The sequence below is a fragment of the Anser brachyrhynchus genome (assembly GCF_964034855.1).
Source record: "Anser brachyrhynchus genome assembly, chromosome: 1".
NCBI lineage: Eukaryota > Metazoa > Chordata > Aves > Anseriformes > Anatidae > Anser > Anser brachyrhynchus.
The window spans coordinates 71,784,148-71,808,406 of NC_137694.1; the positions used below are offsets into that span (position 1 = coordinate 71,784,148).

The 24,259-nt window shown below is 38.6% G+C and overlaps 1 protein-coding gene across 2 annotated transcripts in view; it reads left to right on the top strand.

The window, feature by feature from the left end:
- The window catches only part of LRP6 (LDL receptor related protein 6), a 127,108-nt gene that overhangs the window by 44,198 nt on the left and 58,651 nt on the right, over nucleotides 1-24,259 (top strand). The window contains exons 1-4 of one of the 2 annotated variants that reach the window (XM_080572852.1): nucleotides 6,704-6,862; nucleotides 18,128-18,164; nucleotides 19,800-19,996; nucleotides 20,764-20,895. In XM_080572852.1, coding sequence (XP_080428978.1) covers nucleotides 6,850-6,862; nucleotides 18,128-18,164; nucleotides 19,800-19,996; nucleotides 20,764-20,895 — 379 coding nt within the window. In that variant the 5' untranslated portion in view covers nucleotides 6,704-6,849. Of the gene's footprint in view, nucleotides 1-6,664; nucleotides 6,863-18,127; nucleotides 18,165-19,799; nucleotides 19,997-20,763; nucleotides 20,896-24,259 lie in introns of those variants that run through there. The other variant, XM_080572851.1, reaches the window with a different exon arrangement.

The window sequence follows — 24,259 nt, forward strand, 5'->3', positions numbered from 1 at the left end:
AGAAATGAATTACAAGAAAAGGGAAGGTCTAATGATAATTTTCCTTCTCCTGCTTGATTAGGTCTGAGCAGGAATCTAAAGCCAGCTCTTAAGTGGAAGTCCTCATATTGCCATACTGATTACAGGTGGGTCTTTGCTAATGAATATACTGCCTGTGGTACTAAGATAAATGCAGTCATTTTCATAGTACTGCCACCAGAGTAGCTTATTTCTCTTAAGGAACCAGTGTAGAGTATACTGGGAAAAGTATTTGTATGCCTTGCAAAATACATGCTCCAGTATACTTTTTTTTCTAGTGTACAGTAGACATCCACATATGGGATTTTTCACATTGATTTCTCCATTTGTTGTCTGAGTCTGTTAAGATTCCTGAGAGATAAGTTATGAAGGCTACAGTAGTTCATTACTGAGTTGTGTTTCCGCAAGGCATTACTGCGTTGTTAGCAGCCGTGGCAGAATGAGATGTCTCTGTTTCCAGTCATTGTGTTAAAGTGGCTGGACAGACTCCTCTCTAGTTTTGGTGGTCTGAGCACTAATAATTTGGGCTGTGAAATGGAGTAGCAGAGGCAGAAAGTGCTTGTGGAGGCGTGCTAGACCTCCAGCCTTTACCAGCAAGCAGGGGATGGGGATGAAGAGGGCAGGGAGTTAAAAAGCTGCAGCGTGGTCTGATGGTGCTTGCCTGGCAAGCATTTTGAGCACATCTGACTTTTTTAGTCATTTGCTTAGATACATTGATGTTTTTGAGGAGAATGAAATACAAAAGACTCTGTTTTCAGTGAAATAAATCTTGTTTTGTTTTTGTCCAGTGTATGTACCGATGCTCCAGAGAAGTGGTTCTGAGCCACCTCTGCCTGGCTGAAATGAAAAACTGCAGATTTGGTAGGAGCCTGTGGGCTCCTAAAGCCAGTAAGTTTAAGGGAAGGAAATTCAATGTAGTAGGATGTTCATAGCTCACTACTTCACACCCATTCCCCACATAGCTGTTCTTAGCACATACAAGAGTGACGGTACAGAGGGAGCTGAAAACTTACGTAAGGTAAGTTATGTAGCACAAAAATTGCCCTTGAATGTACTGAGTGTTAACATGGGAAATGGCTGTAGAACAACTCTGAAAATAACATTCAACTAATGTCTATACTTATTCATAGAGACAAACTATTACAAAAGACTACAGTTCTCAGCTAGCTAAGAACATCTCTCTTGTGTTTATCTTGATCATAACCTGAAGAGATATTTCCAACTCTCTTTTATGAAGAATTATCTCTATAGTTAATTGGCTATGTTCATTTTTTGTTTCTTTTGAAGGACTTGAAAGTATTTCCTGAACTTTGTAATCACTTGAGAAAGCTCATGCTAAAACCTTCCTGTGGTACTTATAGTCCATTTGAAATTCCATTTTCTGTTTCATTTGACACTTCAGTGTCCTTCTGGATTGCAGTTTCCATGCCTCTGTAAGCCTTCCTTGAGAAGTTTCTGCTAAGGACACTTGAATAGTCTCTTTTTTAGGCTGTTTCTTCCTGAAGTCATGAAGGGCCACAGACGTTTCTTCCTCTAAAGTCCAGAGCTGTTTTAGGTAGCCAAACACATGTATATAAGACACGAGTACTTCGTGAAAACTATGTATATTATTTAACTTAATTTTTCTTCATTAGATGGGTGCCAGTCCTGCTAATGTGGAACCAGAGCAGGCCGAGCGCTGAGTTTTGCAAGGCCCATCACAGAGCTGATGAGCTCCACAGGGGTTGCTGAGCTTCTGAAACCTTTCCTGGCTCTGAAGCTGGGAGACTGCTTGTGTCCCCGTAGAGCTTAGAGGCTCTCAGGGACCCAAACAAGCTTAATTGCAAAGTTGGAGCATTCACTGTGAAGGGCCTCACCAAATAATTGGCTGTCCCAATTAAGCAGCTGTTCTTCCCACAGAATAATGCTTGGGAAGGTGAATGATTGCCTGCCCTGTACGGTGTCCCAATTAGCTGCCTTAAAATCAGCTAAGTGTCATGTACAGTTTCTCTGCTCAATGAGTGAAACAGCTGTGTGCATCTCGATGTGGGCCTGGGTTTTAATGATACTGCTGGCAGGGGCCTAGCTTCATGTGGGATAGCAGGGCTGAAATGATCTGCATCAGTGCTGGGGAGCCTTGCAGATCAGAAGGTTGCAAAGCCGATGGGTACTGGCGATGAAATTCTGTCTTGGTGTGAGTACCGTCGGAAATCACTGCTAAATTATAGCATTTAGTCTCAGCATTTGTACTCTGCAAGCTTTTTTCTATGTATGTGGAATCTCCTACCCCCAGTTTGCCCAGACTTTAAGGTTTGTTTAAAAAAAAAAAAAAAAAAAAGCTCTATTATTTACTGTCTTTGTGCATCTCACAGAGTGAAACCAAGAAACGCTGTTTCCTTTCTTTTGCAATGGCAAAACCTTTTAAAAAGAGGAAGTTTTAGAATCTGTTTCACCTTACTTAAGTGAGATGCGTAGAAAAATGTTTGTAGGGGTTAAACAATCAAATCTTTTTATTGTTCATTATATTTATAGTTGGTATAATCCTGTAAGATAAATGTTTTTACAACTGGATTAGCAGTAAACAATGCTCTCGGTCGCAGTCAAAATACCGGCTAAGCACTGATGTCTAGAAACTTTCCTCTTTTCTACAAATATATTTCAAATACTTGATGTACATTAATTCTTTAAAGGGGGTTGTATCATTTCCTGACACAGTACCTAATATTAAAATTACAATAGTACAAAAATAAAAATACACTTTTTGTTGTTTTTGTTATATTTTTGTAACAACTTGCAGCCATTTCTGAAGTCTTGCTATTGAAGACTGATGTGCGTGGCTTTTAACAGTTAGGATGCAAAATATTAAGGTTTTTTGATTAAAACCAAAGTTTTTAAAATTTAATGGTTAATTATTTAAATAGGAAATATATATATATATTATTTTTAATCTGCTGTGATATATCTTTTTAGGTTAGATTTAAGAGAGATTTGGCTCTATTTGTGTTGATCTGATACTAAATAAAAGCTTTTCCTGCTAAGTATTGTACTCTTAAGTAAGGAAGTCTGCCTTCTGTGTTTGAAAATCCTTAGACATGGGGTATATTTATTCAGCTCTGCAGTTTTTACATTTTATTGCATTGCTACACTATCGCTTCTCCATCCTAGTTTCAGACTCCCTGTGAAGATGAGTTTGACCAAAGGAACTGGTACCTAACTACAGGAGCGAGGCACCAGCTGGCGTCCCCGCTGCTGCCACCGGTGGGGGGTGGTCTGCAGCAGGAGGCAGGAACGAGCAGCTGGACAAGTCTCCAAGCCCTCATACTCTCTGTCCTGACTGCGACTGACTGGAAGAACTATTAACCTGAGTGAAGCATGTGAAAGCATTTCTGTTTCTGGACCCAAGCAGGCTTGCCAACCTCAGTTGCAGCCTGTTTGTCTGTTGCCCTCAGGATCTCATGGTTTCAGGATTACCTGGCATGGAGACAAATTCCATGCCTGAACCACTAGGGAGTAAACATGCTATGTGTATATGTTTTTTATTTCTTACTCTTCTGGGCTACAGTTAAAAACCTCAATTCCTGGATTTAAATTTTCTAGCAAGGTGTAAGTAGGTGAGAAGACCAGCAAGTCAAACTGTAGTCTTTAGGTGCTGAGTGGCATAAGTTGGCCCAAGATAGTTTGTTTCAGTTAATATATTGCTATATCCTGTGGACTTTGCTTTTTTGTTTGTTTGGTTTGGTTGTTTTTAATGGAAATAGTTCAATATATTTGAAGAGGAGGGGGGAGGAAGAATGACCCTTTCCTTTTCTGTATGGCTGGCTTACCATCATTCAGTAAGTCTGTCCGTCATAACATCTTTCTGCATGGTCTTTGTATGGCTCACTTGCCAACCATTATATAATCCAACAAGAATCCGTAAGCCTTCCAGAAGGGAGCAACTGGTACTGCACAGATGTGAGCAGTTTGACATTACCTGGAAGAGGGATCCAAGATCTCTATGGAAAAATCTGTAGAGACATCTCTGCAGTAATGGGAATTTGCAATCGTGTCCATCTGTCTGTCTGCCTGCTGCCCCACACCCTGGCTGTTAGCCAGGTCTCCCTTGCCTCAGAGTAATTGCAGGTAACCTAAAGCGTGGTTATGGGGGGGCATTTCTTCCAGTTGTTTTAAACAGTTCTTCCCATCCCCCCCCTGCTCCAGCATCCTTTGCCACTCTCTCAGCTGTTGTGGGGCAGAGCTTAAGGACACTTTCTGAATAAGAAACTGAAATTGGAGCTCGGTGAGCATTGTTGGCACTGGTAGTGGTTTAGGCAGCTACAGAAACCTTCAGCCTGTGTGCAAGTGTTTATAGAGCTGTGCACAGGAATGCATTCAGATTGATGACTGATTTTTAGCCCAAACCTGTTCCTTGAATCCAGTTTGCTCCATAGACACATAAGCACTGTACTGGAAGCAAAAGATGATCTGCAAGAAATTGCTTAAAAGCAGCTGTTACTAAAAGAAATGGCCATCAAGCTATAACCTCCATTACTTCTGCAACAAGGAAATGTCCAGCTTCCCAAATGAAATATGGCCCTTGATGCCATCAGCTGGAGCATGACTGGTTCCAAAGATTTGTAATGGAGACATTAAAACCTGTGGGCTTTTAAGCAAGGTGGTGGAAAACAAACAGATGACGGGGGGGGGGGGGGGTGTGCAGGGCGGAGAACAAAAAGCAACCTCTTGCAGAAACAAGAGCAGAGGTCATCAGAACTGATTGGAAGTGTTGCTGAATCTTAAAGCAAATGCTGTGTGCATGTGTGTTCCTCTGACAAATTAAATGGGGCTGGTTTTGTGAAGTCCGGGAAGGCTTTTCTTTGTGGCCAAACTTCCCCTACCTGTTTTTTGCTTGAGTAATTGTAGTGTGCATAAGAGGTGAGAAGGAGACATGGAAGAAGACAAGGCTGTACAGCAACTAATGAGCTCTCTGTTTCAGCCTGAAAAATCGATCTAGCAGGGTGGCCAGGACCTTGGAACCTATTAACCTTGATGAAGTATTTGGAAGTCTGAGACGTGACAGTTGGCGTAAAGAAGGGTCTTTTTAAAGAAGTTTAAAATAACCATTTCTTTTTCTCTCTTCTTTCTCGCACATGCTCTCTGGCAGAGTGCTGTCTGACTTTTTAAACTTTTCTTTTTTCAGCTATGTAGTTCTTTTTATTGCACAGCTTGACCAGGTGACTTGCTACTGTGCTACCTATCTGAAGATTATTTGTTTTTTCTTCTTACTGGCAGGAAAACAGTTTCTCTATAGCACTCATTCATGTCTACAGAAATCTTACATGTTCTCTTCAGATATTTGTGCTCTGTGTTTTAAGACGGGCATGTTGCTCCATAAAGAATGACTCACTTGGGATTGAATAGGGCAATATTTGTGTTAATCAGCTGCATTTCTGTCCACAGATATAGCTGTGCATTAAAACAAACATGCTGTAGACATGAATTAAGGGGAAAAATATGACATGGAATTTCCTGACTTTTTAAAATAAAAAAATAAATCTTTGCCAAGAATAACTTCATCTGCAAACGTTTCTTAAATGTGTTGCACATTTGTTTTTCTTTAAAGGATGGGTGGCCAGGCCTCTTCACATGTGGGCACCATATAATGACATATTGTGGTTGTGTGATGATCTGGGTTAGTTTAAAGGCCTCAGATCTTTCCAAGTCTGGATTGTTTTGATTGAGGCAGGTTAGGGAGCACAGATACAAGCAGGTATGTTGGCAGATGTCATGGGGTTATGCGAAGCAATTTAGGACAGTAGGCTTTTCGTCTGTCCCAGCTGCAACAACAAAACAGAGCAAGCTTCACTGACATACTTTGTCTAATCTGTTTACATTAAATATTATTTCTGTTTAATTCTGCAATCTGTTAACAACCCAGAAAAGTAAATCAATCTTCTACCACCTGCAGAAAATGGACAAATATTCTTCCTTCTCACTAGCCTACAGCCATAATAAAGTGATTTCCCTAGCTTCACCTCAGTCTTATATGCATCTAGATAAGTTCCCTCCCCCATCACTTACTAAGTAATGTTTAAACATGTGCCAATACTTGCTAACGCATTTTAAAACTCGCTTCCCCAGTCTTAGAAGATTTTACAGTGTTTTGTCCAATCAGTGGGTGAAAATTATGCTTCTAAATATGTTGACTTAGCTGTCTTTCTGTAAATTTCTCTTGGCGGGAGGAAAAAAAAAAGGACATGAATTGGCCTTCAGTCAAATCTGCTTAACTGCTTACATGCATCAGCTATGTCAGCAACAAATCATTCTTTGGCCCCTATTGCTCTGACCCATGTTGAATAGTCTATTTTATGACTGTAATATCCATCTTTGCTGTTTAATGTTAAATTCCGAGGTTATTGTCAAGTTCTGTTGGATATACCCAACTTTTTCACTTGGAAGTATAACTTGACATAGTGCTGTGGATTTGTCTTAAATTGCTTTTCTCCAGTTTTTAAAGTGACTTTGTTTTGTTGTGTTTCCAGGACATGTATATCATACCCAGTAGAACAGAGCTCTGGAGACACTGTCTCTGCAAAACAGAAAGAGCCTTTGCCTTACTGAAAGTTGTATCCAATGTTCCAATTGTAGATTTATACAATTGCTTTTTTTCTTTTTTAAATAATTATAGATTCATGTACTGGACAGACTGGGGAGAAGTGCCAAAGATAGAACGTGCTGGGATGGATGGTTCAAGCCGCTCCATTATAGTCAACACGGACATTTACTGGCCAAATGGATTGACGTTGGATTATGAGGAACAGAAACTTTATTGGGCAGATGCTAAACTGAATTTCATCCACAAATCAAATCTCGATGGAAGTCATCGGTAAGAGGTTTTTGTTTGATCTATGTAATTCTGTGCTTTTCTTAGAAGATGTTGCTTAAGCAATATCATGAGCTCTGTTGCAGGGAATTGGCATGTTAGCACTTGCAAAATTTTAAGCCAACTAGTGCTATCAGACACTCTCATCCTTCCCCATTCTCCCTCTTCCAGAACTGTGAAGTTGAATGTGTGCTTCCTTTGAGGTATCCTGTAACTCACTAAGTCTTTTCTCAGAACTAGTCCTATAAAGGAATCCCTGAATACTATTCCTAATAGTATAAGGCTATTAGCAGAAATTTCCATTTTTGATAGGTATTCTGTTTCTTTCTTGCTGTGATATATAGAATTGCAGAAAATAACCTGAAAAAGTGGATCATTATAGATGACGATCTTTAGTTTCATTAAGTCTTTCAGTTTTATTAATCCTAGGGGTTGGGAAATAAGTGGAAAAGTCTTTACAGAGAACTATGCTAAAATAGCTGTTTTTTCTCTAACAGTTTTATAATGATGATGTAATCCTTTCTGATCCAGTTGTGGTTACTTCTTAATTAAGGGTATAACTGATACTTTGTATATATGCATTTATCCTTAATTTGGAGGATGACCTTCTTCATTGCTTGAGAGCTATGTTATGTACTGTTTGCACAAAAATGATTCACAGTTAGCTGGTGCTCAGTTATCATATGGGATATGATTTTTGAGGTTATCCTTTGCAAATTCTTGTGTTGCTTCTGCTGGTTTATCTAGGCATGAAGTATCTTAAGTTCTTCGTTCCAACATATTAGTCCTTTCTTTTGCCATTAACCTGGCACAAGAATTTAGGCTCTCCAGAAAACGTTTTATTGACAAGATAGGTGTTTTGTGTTTACTTCTGAGTAGGAGCATAGGCAGCATGTATGAAGCATCCACGATGTTTCCACTATTTATTTTGAACTCCGTGATTTTTTGTAGTGCTGGTTTGAAAGGTGGTGTCATTTTCTTCCTAATGTCTGCCTGTTAAGTGACCAAAAGTTCATGCAGTAGTTTTGTAATGGTGTTTATTTAGAGAAGGTAACAGGAATTGGATACAGTTTTAAATTTGTGTGCTTGGGTATAAATGTTATAACTAGCTTTGTGAATTCAAAACATGGAGACATGGGTATATAATTTCAAGGTAGCTCTTAATTTGTTATTTATTTCACAAGAAAACAAACTTGTTAGTACTAGAAGAGATTTCTTAGTGATACTTGCTTTAAGAAAAGAACACAGTCCTGTAAGTTTTCAAGTAATGAAGAGAAATGGATAGAAATTGTCATGTACAGTAATAACTTGAGTCTGTTTTATTCTTTTTTTTAAATTGGTACTGGTTAACAGGGAAAAAGATTTTAGGGTGTTCCAGGTAAAAATGGTTTGGGGCTAAAAAAAAATAAAAAATATATTTCCTTTGATAAGAATGGAGAGTCATGAAACCAGATGTGTAACAGAACTTTAAAAAGACATATCTCGACTGAAATGATCACACATGAGTCTCAGTGACAGCTTGCCACCTGAAAAATTACAGCCCAAATGTGGCTTTCTTATATGAGTAGGACATACTCACAGTTGGTGCAAAAGGAGCGAAACAAACCAACAAAACCAAAACAATCCAAACAGTAACAATGAGAAGAAAACACAACTTCATGATGGCTACTGATATGGTCACACCTGAAGAACCCCCACTATGGATTTGTCCCACAAGATAATTAGGTGGCTTGTTTTATTCTTGAGTCACTCTTTTTGGGGTCTTCCATTTATGAGATGGAAAGGGCCATCTTTTTACCACAACATGCTGCTGCATTCTGGCTGACGCCCTGTTAGACAGTGTGTATATATCAGGCTCTGCAATAAATTGTACTGCTTTCGATAACATGATGCAAGATGCAGAGATGATTTTTGAAATGGTAACTGTGTGTAAAGATTCCACCGATCAAAATTGACACCACCACTATCCAAAGCTATATGTTTTTCCCACAAAGCACAAACCTCCCTGTGTTATCTAGTGTCTCCTGTCTTTCTGGCTCCACAGAAATTTCCTGCAGTCACTGCTGCATTTTCAGTGTTCTGCTACAGATTCCTTTGCAGTTTTTCCCTTCCTGATGATCTGTTCCACAGTAGTGTAAATACTGTTGGTTTCAGTATTTTGTTTCTATTTTGTGTCCCCCCCCTCCCCCTTTCCCTGCCTTTGGCTAACCTTGAAGTGATTCATACTAAAAATGAGGCCATTAAGGTGCAGATCTTTCTTGGTGCAAGGGGATGCCCAACCTTGTCTGTCTGCAGAGAGTTGTATCTAACGGTTGTGTCTCATGACACAGAAAGCAAAGTCGCCTGGATCATTTACCACATTCCAGAGTGAATTCTGTGGAATTGGTGAAACCTGCAATAAAGACCTGCATAGATGAGTAACTTAAATTTTAGATATCCTAATTATTTTTATGCATTAAAACCAAAATAATTAGTTTAATATTTAAATGTTTTTAACTGATACTGAAATTTATCAGTAATGTTTCATGGAACTGTGCTAATATGTTACCATTTGAGGGGGAGAAAGGGAAAATAGTCTTTAGGGAGGGAAATGCATATGACTTCCCTTAAGCACTCAGAAGCGCACACTGCTTCTAACACCACCTGTTTTTCCCTAGGCGTGTGAGAAAGTTCTGAAGATTCAGAAAATAGTCAACATCTGTATCCAAGCATTTTTTTTTATTCTTTGCAATTACATCATAGGGGAAAAAGGAAAGAATCGCAGAAGTTAAGCTGTTCTACAATGGTTTTTATGTGTTTTCTTTTTTTCTCTGCTTGACCTCTTAGCCTCTGTTTATGTTAGGGAAGAAAAAAATGTGGCTGTTTAAAGTGATTTAATTTTGTTAAATATTGTCTTTCAGTTAATCAACAGAATTCACCATTCTCAATATGGTATTTTACAACAACTAATTATGTATTTTATCTCTTAACTCATTACTTTATTCATCTTTGTCAATAACTGATTATCTAATATTAAAAATAAAATATACCATTGGAAACATACAAAAAATCCTTGAGATCTCCCCTCTAAGTTTTAAAGCGGGGGGAGAACCCTTTCAGTCTGTTCTCCTGGTCATCCCCACACCCAAAAAGGTAAAACTAAGCAGTTTTTTTCTGTGAATAGTGGAACTCGTTGCAATCCCTCAATGCACCCATGGCTTCTTGTATACCTTCACCCAAAATTATCTCTTGCTTCCCATCACTGTCAGCTGTGCACTCTTGACAAGTCTGGCAGCTGGACAAATTGCTCTTGGGCCCTATATTTCAGCTCTTCTCTGGTCAGGTGGGTCAAATACAGTGGTTTAGGGTCCCTTGTACCTATACAGCCATACAAGTGTTAAGGAAGCATTTTTTTTGTGATTCCCTACGTTCCTGAATGTTTGACCAAGAGATACAAAATGTATTGGGTATGGACATGGAGGAGATGGATGCTGAACAGACACACCCAGAATGATTGTATGGTCTTGCTTTCACATGAAAGGATGACATAATGGGATTAGGCCAGTTTTTCTATTCTACCACCACCTTTAAAATCCCTTTTTAAGAGGGCTACCTTTTAAAGTCATTTTCCTTAACAATGGAGAATGACAAGAACATCATCACTTGCTGTGTAATTTAATTTGAAACAGATTTTTGGCTTCCTTATAATCTGCTGGTTTTAGTGATTTGATCTTGATAGACCATTATTCTAACTGCTCTTTTTATATTTATAAAGTAATTTATTATTTATTTTTTGTTCTTGATGCTAGCTAAAATACTCCTGATTAAAACAGATGTTGTGATTGTTGTAAGTGATCATAAAGTAAATGTTCTGGATTTGACTAGGTTTGTTAACTTATAGCAGGAAACAAATGAGTAAAGTATGTCTCAGGGTTTTGTTTGTTTGTTTTTTCAGTGATCCACAGTGTGAGGTGGGAGTCTATAGCAGATAGGTGTGATTATATATTTTATATATATATATATATATGATATAATTCAGTATGACATGAGTTTTAATTGCCTTGGTGGAAGTGAGAAATTTAGCAGTAACTAACATCTTTATATCAAAAAGGAATTTCAAACAGTTCAAGGAAAACTGCATTTGTGGTTTGGATGATGAGAGAAAATACAACGTAAATAGCAAAAGTTTTTAATTAGTGTCACACAGATAAATTTTGAAGTATTGAGGTTCAGACTGTTCTAATATTTGGAATGAGTAAAAGGGAAACATTCTTGACATATTTCTATAACTGTAAGAAATGATATTTTTTTTTGTCTCTTTATTCCTGTAAGCTGACTATCACATCTCTTTACGTGGCAGTACACAAGAACTAAAATTTGAAGATCTATTGTCAGAGAAGGCCATTTATATGCATGAATGCTTGGCTTCTTGTGTGCAGTGGTCTGGATAATGGAAGAGTAAAGGAGGCAGGTGAGAGGAACATGCAGGGGGACAAACACAGGAGGCCTAGATTTTTGTCACGTCTTCAGGCAGGACCTAAATAAAACCCTTTAGAACCTGTGAGCCTCTGCATCAAAATTAGGAAGCACTGTGACAGTGCTGGCTGTAGCACTCAGTAAATATGTGTCAGGATTGTAAATTTATGAGGAAATCTGTACAGCAAATTTTATGGTGATCATCTCTAGTTACCTGCCAGCCCTGGGACTTGCTAGCCCTGGCTACTTCAGTGATGGGCTCATTAGAATAAAGAGGAAGAGCACAGAAGCTGATGACTAATGCCCTTGGTTTGCCAGGGAAAGGAACAAACAGTTTTTCATGTCAGAATGCAATAATTAAAAAATTAAATTGGTGCACGGAAGAGATTTTTTTTTCCAGCTCTTGCCCTGCTCTTATCGGAGTGAACAGTTGCTTTTTGTGGGACTAATTAAACAAAACTGAATTTCAGACAGCTCTCCTGTGAGTAGAGTACCCGAGATAGGTTGGCCTGCTAAGGCAGCTCTTGAATTAATTTTCTCTTCCTTTACCCTGCAGCAGCAGTTCTAATTAATAAGTTAACACGTTACTGGCTGAAGGGAAATGCACTTACAAGGTCCCCCAGGAAGTGTTTGTGCTAATGAGATGGGTTTTGAGGCCACTGTAAGAAAACATACTTTCAACAACTGTCAGAAAGCTGGGGAGCTCTTGCAAGGAGGTGAATGTCTTAAGTTTGCACTCAAGCATTGATTTTTTTTTTCATATTTTCTGTTTTCAAGCATCAGATCAGGTCTATCTGCCAGATCATTAGTTGCAGATTTGATGAAAAGCTAAAAATATTGTATCCCTGCATTTAGAAGGGTTTATTTTTAATTGTTTGTGTGTAATATGTACAGTATAGAACATTATGTGCAAGGTATAAAATACTGTATCTTTGTGTATATTTCCATGAGAAAAAACTATTTAATAACTTCAGTCACTGAGGAGGAACCAGTCTGCAGTGAAAAGTCTGTCTGTTTTAATACCTCATCAACACATTACAGGACAATGCAGAAGACAAACAATGACCTAATTAAAGCTGCTAGAGAAGCCTGCCAAAGCAGAATTAATTAAATTATTTGGACACAGCACTAGAGTGAATCTCTTGATTCTTCCCCAAGGCGCTTCTGAAATAAAATGCTGGGAAGGTAGAGCGTTGAAACATCTGTAGTTGACTGTGCGTGTAGGATAGATATGCATAGGCTGTGTCTGGCTAGAGTCACTAGCTCACAGGTCTCTGCATATTTGTAGACATTTAATAAAAATACATAGTACAGGGCGATGAGCCCAGGCGGAGCAACACCACAGCTCATCAGAGGTGCTTCTGAGACCTGAGATGATATATGCAGTTACTTCAGGATCACAGCTGGGCTGAAAGCAAAGGAAGAGCAGCTGCAGATTATGCAGTACATATGCCACGTGCAGCCAGTGCATCTACCTGTGCACCTCCTCGCAAACTCCATTGCCTTGTCCTGCAGCTTTCCAGTCTCCTCCCCTATTACCAGAGGCCTTTCACCTATGCTGCATGTCATGACGATGTTTGACTGAAAAATGACCCACAGCATGACTTCATTACTCAACCACGGCTTTACTTCTGATTGACTTCTTCAAACTTTCATTAAAGTTGGGGTTTGAAGTGTCGTTGGTAGACCTGTTACTTGTTAATGTGTACTTTCTGGAAGTGCATGGCAATCACAGTTTAAAGAAATGGCAAAAGGAAAAATATTTTGGTTTAGAAAGACCCTGGTATATCCCACAAGTAGTGTTTCCTGTTTACTTTCTCAGGTAATTAGAACCAGGCTTGTATTCTGATAGGAATATTTGAGCAAGCATTCATGGTCAAATTCCAGCTTAGTTTTCCAAGTTTGCTTTACAGATGTTTTTGTTTGGTTGGCAGAAGAGGAAACCTCTGAAGCTTCTGAGAGAATCAGAGCTTCCTGCCCTGCCTTGTGGCAGCCGTGATACGGTGCAGTGTCATACAGCTGGTTGGCTTTTCACCCTGCCTCACCTGGTGGTGTGCAGGATTCATCCTGCAAGTGCTTTGGCCACTTGCTAATATTTCCAGTTGTCAGAAGTGATAGCTTTGTAATTCTTGGAATTCCCTGAATGCTCTGCTGTTACATAAAATCTAGATGGAGAGAAACATTTTCCATAGAACATTATAATTTACATCATGCAAACCTGTCCGTTGTATGCTTTCTTTAACATGTAATGAACACTAAAAGCAAGGTTCAGAAGACATGTCTTTCATTTTGTTGTTGTCCACAAAGGAAAATATGATGGAAATTCCAACGTAAATTTCTGTTCTGTTTTTCGTTTGTTTGTTTGTTTGTTTTGGTTGGTTTTGTTTCTTGTTTTCTTATACCAAGAAAGCCTGATAAGAATGTAGCCTACAGATATTTTTTAACTGAAAATGTATCTGGTATAGTGTAGGAAGGAAGATAAATGAAAATTTAGTAAATGCAGATATGAGCATCCCTTAAAGACTTTTTCAACAATATATAGATTAATCAGAAAGCTTTTACCTCTGGATGGTATGAATTTCAGTCTTTTAATACTGTATTGTCGTTGGATCCTAGTATGGTAACTTTTATGGGAAAGAAGTTGTGATATAAAATTTTTCCTTATTTTCAGAAATTTAGTGTTCAACACGTATCTAGGTGCCAACAAGGATGTATCCTGTCTGAGTAAAACTAGTATAAGAAAATGCAGCAGAAAAGGGTAGTGTTGTACACTTTTTTAGAATAAACACTACAAACAGCTCCTGCTCATTTTAGTACCACTAGAGCATCATACGATGAACTACAAATGCAAACTTAAACGTTCACTCCATTTTATGCTCCTGTCCCAGTTCCTCACTGCTTAAAACTCTAATCTTCAGTCAGTAATTATAGGGATCGCATAGTATATCTCATTAATGTATTTCTTCAGTTTTGCAAATGTAATTAATCTGTTCCAAATCTTTCAGCAAGCAAGATGGAAGTATACCTCTATTAATAATAACTGATCCTTCTTTATTTCCCCCAGATCAATGATTCTATGATAGCCTAAAAAGCAGGTACTGACTCAGATTAATTCTTAGGGTTATTGAAACAGAGATGTTTAGGTAGCAAGTGCAGTGGTAAAAATATATGTTTGTGTATGGATATGTAAATATGTGTGTGAATATATATATATGTATGTACATGAGATACTTGTATGGAAAATGAAAGTGAATATATAAATATTTATATTTTTAAGTGAATATGTATTTTTGTATTTATATTTATATATTCACTTACATTTACCATGTAAGTGTCTCGCTGAATCTTACTGTTGAAGAATTGGATTAGCTTTATGAAATTAAGGCATCTCGGATTGGCTGAATGTGCAAACAAGCATCAGTCATTTCTGTGCTTTCTGAACAACCCTTTTGGCATGGTGGTTGATCCTCTCTGGCTTAGGCTGTGGATGTGCATCCAATTACAGAACTTGCCCCACTGGTGGACAGGGTTCTGCCACAAGCCTGCCTGCAGTGGCTCAGCAGCATCTCTTGTCCAGGTGCTGTATCCTCAAGCTGCATAACTGAATTGCTCACGTGTGCTGGGTCTCACTGGCTGGTTGATTTAATCTTTTTGTTTAATCGTATGTCTTTACTAACCCTGCTCATTTTGGGTGAGAAAAGTTGAGAGGTATAAGAGAGCTATAATACAGGTCTGTCTCGAATATTTACTCTTCAGTGTTGCAAATATAAGATGTAAGATGCGGTAAGATGAACTACCTTAATTTTTTCCCAGTCTTCACAGTTGTATTTGAAATTGGATTGCAAAGAGTGATACAACAACATGTTTTTTTCACTGCCCGATAGCTTAGGAGATGGAAATAGATATGGGATCCTCCAGAGGGATGCTGGAGAAATGGGTTCAAACATAGATGTGAAAATTCTTGCTCTCTGCCATTGAGTACAGGCAGCCTCAGAGGTGAACGGAAGGAATGCAGGTAAAGACTGTGTGTGACTTCCATGCGTACCTATATCTATTAATAAAAACACATGGAGTGAGACTTTAGTAATCATTGATTTTGGTATACAGCATTAGACAGAGGGCTCTGGTTATCTTATTCTTGACCTGCATTGTGCAGATTTTGGAATTCGTCTCAGGTATGGCTTTTTTTCCTCTTCTCTTTCAGTTGGTAGCAGCTCCATTTTATTTTGGATTGTATCAATAACTATTCTGAAACAAAATGTTATTTTAGCTAGCTGTTATTTCAGCATAATATTTATCCTGACTATTACATATATATATATATATATATATATTTGTTCAGTTGCATTAGACCCAATACAGAGACGAGTTTCATTACTGATGAGCTGTGATGTTAATTATGCAGTGAAGTACAGGCCAGGATGCAGTTATTCTGAAAAAGTTTTGAAATTAGGTAGTTGTAGTGTCACCAGAATAGAAAGAATAATATAGTTGATGAAAAGTGTGTATCTGTTTTTATGGAGAGATAAAGGAACTACAATTACATTTACTATTATAGCTTCAGCATAAATTATTTTCTGTTTAAAATCATAGGGTGAAAAGTCAGAATTCTTAAATTTCATAGCTGTAATCCAGATTTGGATTTTAATTCTTCTACTAGTTGCTAAAAAAACAAAGGTGGGGGGGGGGGGTTGGACAGACCAAGGAAATCTGGATTGCCATGAAGGGTAGAAATTTGAAGTTAATCTTTGTCATTTAAATTTGGCATTTGCTAATTTTTATTTCAAGTGACTTTATTCTTTGTCTGAAAAGGATATTATCTTGAAGCAGAAGCTTTTTGTCATTGTTAGTACAACTCTAGGTAGATTTTCTGAATTTTCCTGTGTCTGTTCTGCTTGAGAGTTCAGTAGCCCCTTTTGTAACGTCTGTTTTAACTTGTTTAGTATTTTTCTTTTTCATTGTCTCCACAAAGTATTTCATAGGTCTCTAACAGAATGAGAATGGAACAGAAGTGAATGTATTTAAACTGCTTCTGCATTTTCTTCAAGCAGTAGAAAATTCTTTAGTATAATAAGTTTTTATTGTAATTGCAACTCTGATTGCCATGATGATACTATAAATAGTTGTATTTAGGAAAATGTGATCTACAGCACAGATAGAATTTAATTTCTGTGGAAATTTCTTGTTTTATCTCTTTTCTCTTTGTAACTTCCTTCTATGCTTTCTCGTTCTGCACTTCCTTCCCAGCCAACTAAACAGAGGAGAGATTGTGACATTTTAAATGTCAATCACCATCAAGGTTTTTAAGGCAAATTTGTGTAATTGTATGCTTGGCACAGGGAAGATTATTAAAGTTACTGCACACTTAGCTCCATCTAATATGTAGCCAATTTGCATCCTGTTGAAGCCCTAGAGATGTCTCCTGAGCTCATAACGCTGCTACTTCTCCTCATCTCTCACTTTTCTTCTTATCTCTGGTGTCTCTTTTAACGAGGCTAATGGGATGAGTGCAGCAGTTTGAAGGAACTAAAGAGCTTAGTGAACAGGATGCAATGCTTTTTGCCGTTGTATCACTCATTCGAATCAAACCTGAGCTGAATGTACAGGCTGAAGGAAGCTGCCACTGACGAGCTGTCAGGTCATGTTGGTCCAATTACACCTGCAGTGCCACAGCTGGTGCCCTGGTCAGTGGCTTTATTAAGTGAGGCCAAAGCCATGGAGACCTGGCTGCTCTTTGACCCCAGGTGGGTGCTCATGCTCATAAATGTCAGTCAGACGCAGCAGTTAAATGCTGCAGGTGACATTCTTGCCCTGTACATTCACTCAAATGTATTTAATAAATAATTGGCTACGCCAGAAGTCCTTCCCCCTCTTCTCAGCCACCAAAACCAAAGCTCTGCGGATCTTAGTGCAGGTCACAGTAGAGCATAATTGCTTTACTGCAGCCAAGGGAAGGTCTTTCCTTGCTCTCTCTTCCCTTCATTCTCCTGTTTTTAGCACTACGTCTCCCCAGCCCTTTCCCCCCTCTCCTCCTTCCCCTCATTAGGCTGCGGAGCTGTCAGGCTGGGGACAGCCTGCTGAGTGCAATCCAGCCGCTGCATCCTGGCTGCTTTTTGGCAAACCTGCTGGTGCCCATCACGTGTGTTCAGAGGGGAAAAAAGCTCACTTCCTATTAGCAAAATCAGAAGTGCTATCATCTTGTAATGACTTGCTGGAAACCACATATGTGGATTACATATTAGTAGTAATTCTCACCTTAGTAAATGCTAGCAATATGTACTGTTGTATCTGGGCTCAAAGACATTTTCATCTGTCAGTTCCTTGTAGCTACTGAGTAAAACGGTGAGTGATTGCTTCAAGGCTGTGGCTGGCAGAGCAGTCAAATGAGGCAGCTCCCTACTTCTCCTGAATCTTTCCAGGGCTGGTTTAAATAAGGGTCACAGCTGACGTTATGCATTGTTACAAGGATACGTGGTTGCCCAAAAGTTAGGCACATCTAGCAGCTTCTACTATACTCGAAGATTTATTTTCACTGAGAACTGGTGGGTACTAATCACATTTAAAAATCTGAGGTTTTAAGTGAATAGCAAGATGAGATTCAGAAAAATGTCTCTTGTCTATGGTGAAGGTCTGGGCATTATGAGAGCTCTGGACTTCTATTGCTTCTGTCCCAGATGAAAATTGTCATAAAGACTTGGATAGTCACCAGTGCTGCTCTAAACTAAAATTATTCAAATGTGAAGGCATTTTGGGTTCAGGGGTGGGGTTGGCAAAAATGTTTACAGAATTAGAATGCCTTTATTCTTGTTGCAGGAGCATGTTGTGTCATTCTGGCTTTGCTGTTTGTCGGGTAGGTTTCAGCTGTAAATTATATTACAATAGTCTTTTGTAAGATGCTTAGTTTGTGCATTTAATTAGAAGCAAATATATACCTGACTCCAGACAGAGATAAGAAAGAAAAGATAATATGTCCTACTTTCCAGTGCAAAATATCAAGAAATAGAAAATTTTGCTTGGTGTAGAATTGGAACACTAGAGTGACAAGTAAGGGAATGTGTATGTTTTCCTCAGGAGTTGGAAAAAAATAGAAGCTTTAAAGATAATGCATCTTTTTGCAGAAGCTAAGGTGAAAGAGCTGTAATGACTGCAGTCTCTTTGTACTCAATCATTGGCAGAACACACCTTCAAGTTTCTTGCTTTAATATACTCTTTTGTTATATTTTGACAGAAAATATTTGGAAAATAAGAGTATTTTTGTCCTCTACTAAACCAGTTCAGCTAATGACTTCTTTGCAAACAAGATGTATATAGTGTGTGGGTGTTCTCTCAGTAAATACACAGATAATGACTCTCTTCCCTGCAAGAAGAAAATTGGGAAGCTGATGATCATAATATGCCCTGTACTTGAAGAAGTAGTAGAGCTATGTGTCAGTCCCTTAGGCTTTTAGTCTGGGAGATAGATAGATGGCTGTCTCCATTGTTCAGTGGGGGCTCGTATACATGTTGGATGCCTGTGCACATACAATTAAGAAGAGAGGAGGTGGGAAGAATCACTTGTGTAAATGGTACTTGTGTGGTCCTCCTTGGAGCAGGATGTTGGTCCAGATGACCTCCAGAGTCCTTTCCATCCTCAAATTTTCTATGATTCTAAATAAAAAAGTAAGAGTCAAGCTACTTAATTCCAGTTCTGAGGAACCTCGGTATAGATAATTAGTTTCTACATCACAAGAACCTGGAAAAACTGTCTTCGGTAATGTTTATGCTGCATTTTTGTGATGCTTAATGAGCATGTGTGCGTATATATATACATAAAATATATGGGTATACTCTTTAATTTTGTTTATGAACCTGGAGACAGACAGTGACCCAGTTTGCTCAGAAATGATACCATTACTATGGCAAAAGATCAGTAGAACTGTTTAATGGCACTGCTTGTAATAAAAACAATAGCTTAATAATTATAATAATGAAACATGAAAAAATAACTTTCAGGATTTCTTTACAGTGAAACTGTTTGTTATTAAAATATTTTTCTGAGGGCTCAAAACAGCAAAACTGGAAGATATGGATAGATTGCTAAATGACTAAACACTGTCTCAGTTTAAAATCTGCTGAGGCTGACAGTGATGGACATCATATATCTGCAAGTTGCAGTCAAATTTGCATAAAATCAGCTGGTGTTCTCCCCAGTTGCACATGGTGATGTATAGCCCCCCAGGTATTGAGGGCTAAAAGCTCTAACAAATAACCACCAACATAGGCAATGATTTCTGTTGGTGTCTCTTGGACTTTATCAGCAGGCAGCCTGAAAATAGGACTCTGTTATTGTCCCAAATTGTTCATCAAACTGTGTATACTATACTTGTTCCCCAAAAATAAGGGGAAAGTTTTGGTCAACAGTACTTACTCTGTAAAGGCTAAGTTTGAGCAAAACTGCATTATGAACTGTGTTTGAGTATTCATTTTCTTCCTTGTACTCTATTAGGCAAGCGGTGGTTAAAGGCTCCCTTCCACATCCTTTTGCTTTGACGCTGTTTGGGGACACGTTGTACTGGACGGACTGGAACACGCATTCAATCTTGGCCTGCAGCAAGTACTCTGGGGAGGACCTGCGTGAAATACATTCCAACATCTTCTCTCCCATGGATATCCATGCTTTCAGCCAAAAGAGGCAGCCAAATGGTAAGTTGCCTTGCTTTCCCTTTTTTTTTTTTTTAATTGCAAGTTGGAACTGATTTGCAAAAAATTAGTCTCTCTGTATAGTGGCAAGTGGCTTCACTCATGTCATGATGCAACTTTTCCAATGCAGAGATTAAGGGGAAAAAAGGAGAATTCAAATATTCTCTAAGGTTTTTTTGTTTTATTTTGTGTTGTTTTTTTTTAATGTGGAAAAAAGAAGTCTCTTGCTTTTTCTCTGATAGCCACATTTATCCTGTTGTGATATTCCTTTTTCTGTTTCATGTGCCATAACATTAGGCAGCATGGTATTCATATTTTTTCCAAGTAGTAGTTCCTGAATGGAAAGTGATGTTAATTTGGCAGATGATATTAAGCAAGACTAGTTCTGTGTAACAACCACTGTCTTAACCATTGCGTTAATTTACTGTTTGCATTTATATATATTATATACAGCCTACTATACATTCAGCACCAACATGTTGAATAGTTTGTGAAAATGAGAAGAACAGAGATGAAACAAGGCTCTTGTTTAGAGCTAAGTGCTACTTCCCCAAGAAAGGAAACATTCAACATCCATGCGTTTTGGTACCATAAATACCCCACTACTCAACACTTGGAATTAATTTTTACTTGTTCTGTGTTTATCATTTCCTTCTTTAATCTGTGATGCTGCCACTGATTCTACCATTCAAACACTGTATGTGTCTTGACACATGAGATGAGGTCACTCGTTATCAGAAGCATTAATCTGTGTGATTTATGTTTAACAGCTACAAACCCATGTGGAATTAATAATGGTGGCTGCTCCCACTTGTGTTTGATGTCTCCTACCAAGCCCTCTTATCAGTGTGCATGTCCCACTGGTGTGAAACTTCTTGAGAATGGAAAGACCTGCAAAGATGGTAGGCTTTGTTTTTAAAAATCCTTTTAGGTTTAGCACAAAGTAATTTGTTGCAGGGAAAGGTGTTCTTCCAGCTTCACTGCATAATGCACGTTAAGGGTGGGAAATTGTGAAAAGATATATGCTGTTGTGTTACAGCTAAGTGATTGAAAAAATGCCCTCTACTTTTCAAAAAGAGAAACAGTCTCATAGCTGAAGAGCAGGTTACCTCCAGTCACAAAATTTAGGTTATAATTCTGCCCATGTCACTAATTCCCTGGATTATTTTTTTTTTGGGGGGGGGGAGGGGGGTGGGGGAACACGACAACATGACTCTGTTACCTTTTCCTAGAGAAAATGATACCAACCTCCTCTGTTGTCTCTAAAAGGTTTCTAACGTTATTTTTCATGCATTAGTATTTTGCTAGTAGGACTATAAAGTAAAACATTTCTTTCAAAGATCTGATTTCCATTTATACACGTGCACGTGGCATCTCTTTCAGTTCATGCACATGAAGTTAGTCACCTACATCTGTTTATAGGAACTGAGCAAAATGGCATGTTTTTAGAGGTGTTAGAAGTATTTCAGCCTTAAAACCCAAGACATGATCGAGACTGAGGGCTGCTAATGCTCACCTAAAGCTGCTTTTAGTTTTTCATTGTGGTCTAATATATATGATTTCAAATCATTACATGTTATAAGTAGAGGTCTTGTAGCATGTGCTGTGGCTGCTGTAGTACATTAACAATATCAAAATAAACACTGAGATTTAATTAGCTCTCATAAATAACCATCTTTATGCAGATTGTCTCTATGGCAAAGGTAAATGTAGATAGAAAGATACAGCAGAATTTACTGACAGTGGTCTAAATAAAATGTATACAGAAATAATTTGTTTAAATTTTGTTTTCTGTTTTTAAAATTCTTAAGCTTGTCGGCTACTGTTCAGTGTTTTCTTTAATTTCATGCTATTTCATGCTCTCTGTTGATTATTTCTGTGTGACTACTTGTATGTGTGAACCTTATTAAAATAAATTGTTGCTCTTAAGTGAAAAACTCAAAGCATCTCCCAAATTAGCCTTGCAAGATTGTTGCAAGAACTTACCATTACATGCACAAGATGTTTTTTTTCCCATTTCTGCCAGTACAAGGCACATGCTTTAATAATAGTGCTCTGGATTGGTTGTATCTAGTCCAGAATGTGACACAAATCCATATAGTTAAAAAAAGTAAAAATAAAAATCCTTGATTTGCATGAATAAACTGTTTTGTGGAAGCAGATAGCTAAAGCAGTTGTTGCCCAGTACATATTTCCAAAAGCAGAAGAAAAGTCCACACGGAGAATGGGGAGCTGGGGAGGTTTGGTCGCCTGCTAAGCAGAGGCTGAAGGACTAAGGACAACCGTTGGAACAAGTCCTGGAGAAAGAGAGAGAAATGGCTTCCTTTTGACTTAATGCTGATATGAAGTGGGCTGGGGACCTTCGGAAGAGGGGCTGCCTTTCTGCTTTGTGTGTGCTGTGTTCCAAGGAGCAGGTCAATGTAGCACAGAGGTGACTGCTTCCCTGCCCAGGTCCAGCCTCATGTCCTCGCAGAGATAACCTCCCACCCAGGTTAACTACCCTCTGCTAAAAAGCCTGCTGGCACCTTTGTAGTGTGTCAAAGACAATTCCCAAAGGCAAGCAGAGGAAAGGTATTTAAAAAAAAAAATAAAAACCTCACAAAAGAACTTGAACTTCTCATGCAGAGATATTCAAAATCATTGGCTTCCTTTCTTAGACGTTCCTTATGTCTCAGAACACAGAGCTCTTGCTCTTTTCTTCCACTCCTTAACACATGAGAAGCAAATTTGTGTTCCCATTCAGCCATAAAGTATAGCTGGCTCACAAAACACAGCTCCTATTTTATCAGAAATTTTGTTAACCAGTTCACTGAGGTATTACAGCATGTTGTCTGTCAGTGTGCTAAAAGTAATGCTATACATTAACATTTATCATATGCATGTCAATACAGTGTTGCATTTTTCACAATCATTCTGCTATTGTGTTTTTCCAAATAACTCTGCCTGTCTGTTTTTAAGAAGGAAAATGGGTGGGGAAGCGAGAGAAAATTGACTCCGCACTTACTCAGCTCAGTGAGTGTCATGTACCACTACGTACTGGACTGAGAAAAAAATTAGCTCACATGCAGGTGAAAGAAGCTGCTCCAGCTATGCATCAGATCCATTAGTTTCACTTAACTTTGCCGATCCTGCACAGAGCTAATTTCTAGGAGGAGTAAAAGGGCCAGAGGCAGCCCTGGAAGCCAGCTGCTTACTGTGTTTCAGCATTTAAAGCTATGCCTGACCCCAAATGATTAAATATTGTTGACTTTTTTCACTCCTTTCACTAAAGAGAGGTGAAGTGGTAGACTTAGGGCTTTTGTGAGTGACCTACAACTTGCCAGAGCTCTTCAAGTCAATATTTCACTGTAATTTCTTCTCATACTTGTGATGTCTGCAATTACTGATTTGGGGAAGAGAGGAGAGAATGGCAAACAGAGCCAGCATAGCCACAGACAGGATTTCAAGATACAAATCTGTAAGTGTTTGTGTCAACTTCCTTTCTTAGGCTGTGTAGTGATACTAGAGAAGAAAATTTATTTTCCCTTTTTTTGTATCTCTGTGGGGGGGTGGTTGAGTGGTGGAGGGGTGGTTATGGTTTCTTGCGTTGGTTTTTTTCCTTTGTATTTGCCTGTTTACTACAAGTACTGTGAAAGTGGGTCTGAACCATGAGAACTGAAACTTTTCACCTCAGATCGTTTCAGTATATATCTGTTGTGCTGAAACAGACTGAAGCACTGAGTGACTGCATCTCCGTTTGGAATTAGAACATTAGGACTTTGAGGGAGAAAGGGGAACGACTTACAGGTACAGAAAAGTGAAAAATGAGGCACAGGCAGGTTCTCTTTAAGACAGTTTTGTCTTCAAGCAGTAGGCTAAAATCAGGCTAGTTCCTAAGATGAATTGTTTAATGCTGAAAGGAGCCTCTTTGGGGAGAGAACTTTATTTCACGCTGCGTTGATGAGAGCACTGGCTGGGATCTGCAGGATTTTGATGGGTGAATTTTGAGTGTGTGTTTGTGGTGTTTGCAGTGGTTTGGCATTGACAGATGATCCTTGCAGCCAAAGGTGAGGCTGGCTGACCCTCCCGAGCAGTTTCCATGACAACCCAGCATTTTTGAATAATCTTGGTTTATAGGAAATCTTTTCCTCCCTCCTCTTTCCCCACAGTGTTGGTTTCTTGGGTTTTTGTAGTTGGTTTTTTTTTTCATTACACCTTACCATTCTTTTTAGTGAGAGATCTGAACAATAATTCCATACCTTCCATTTATAAACACTTTCTATTGTG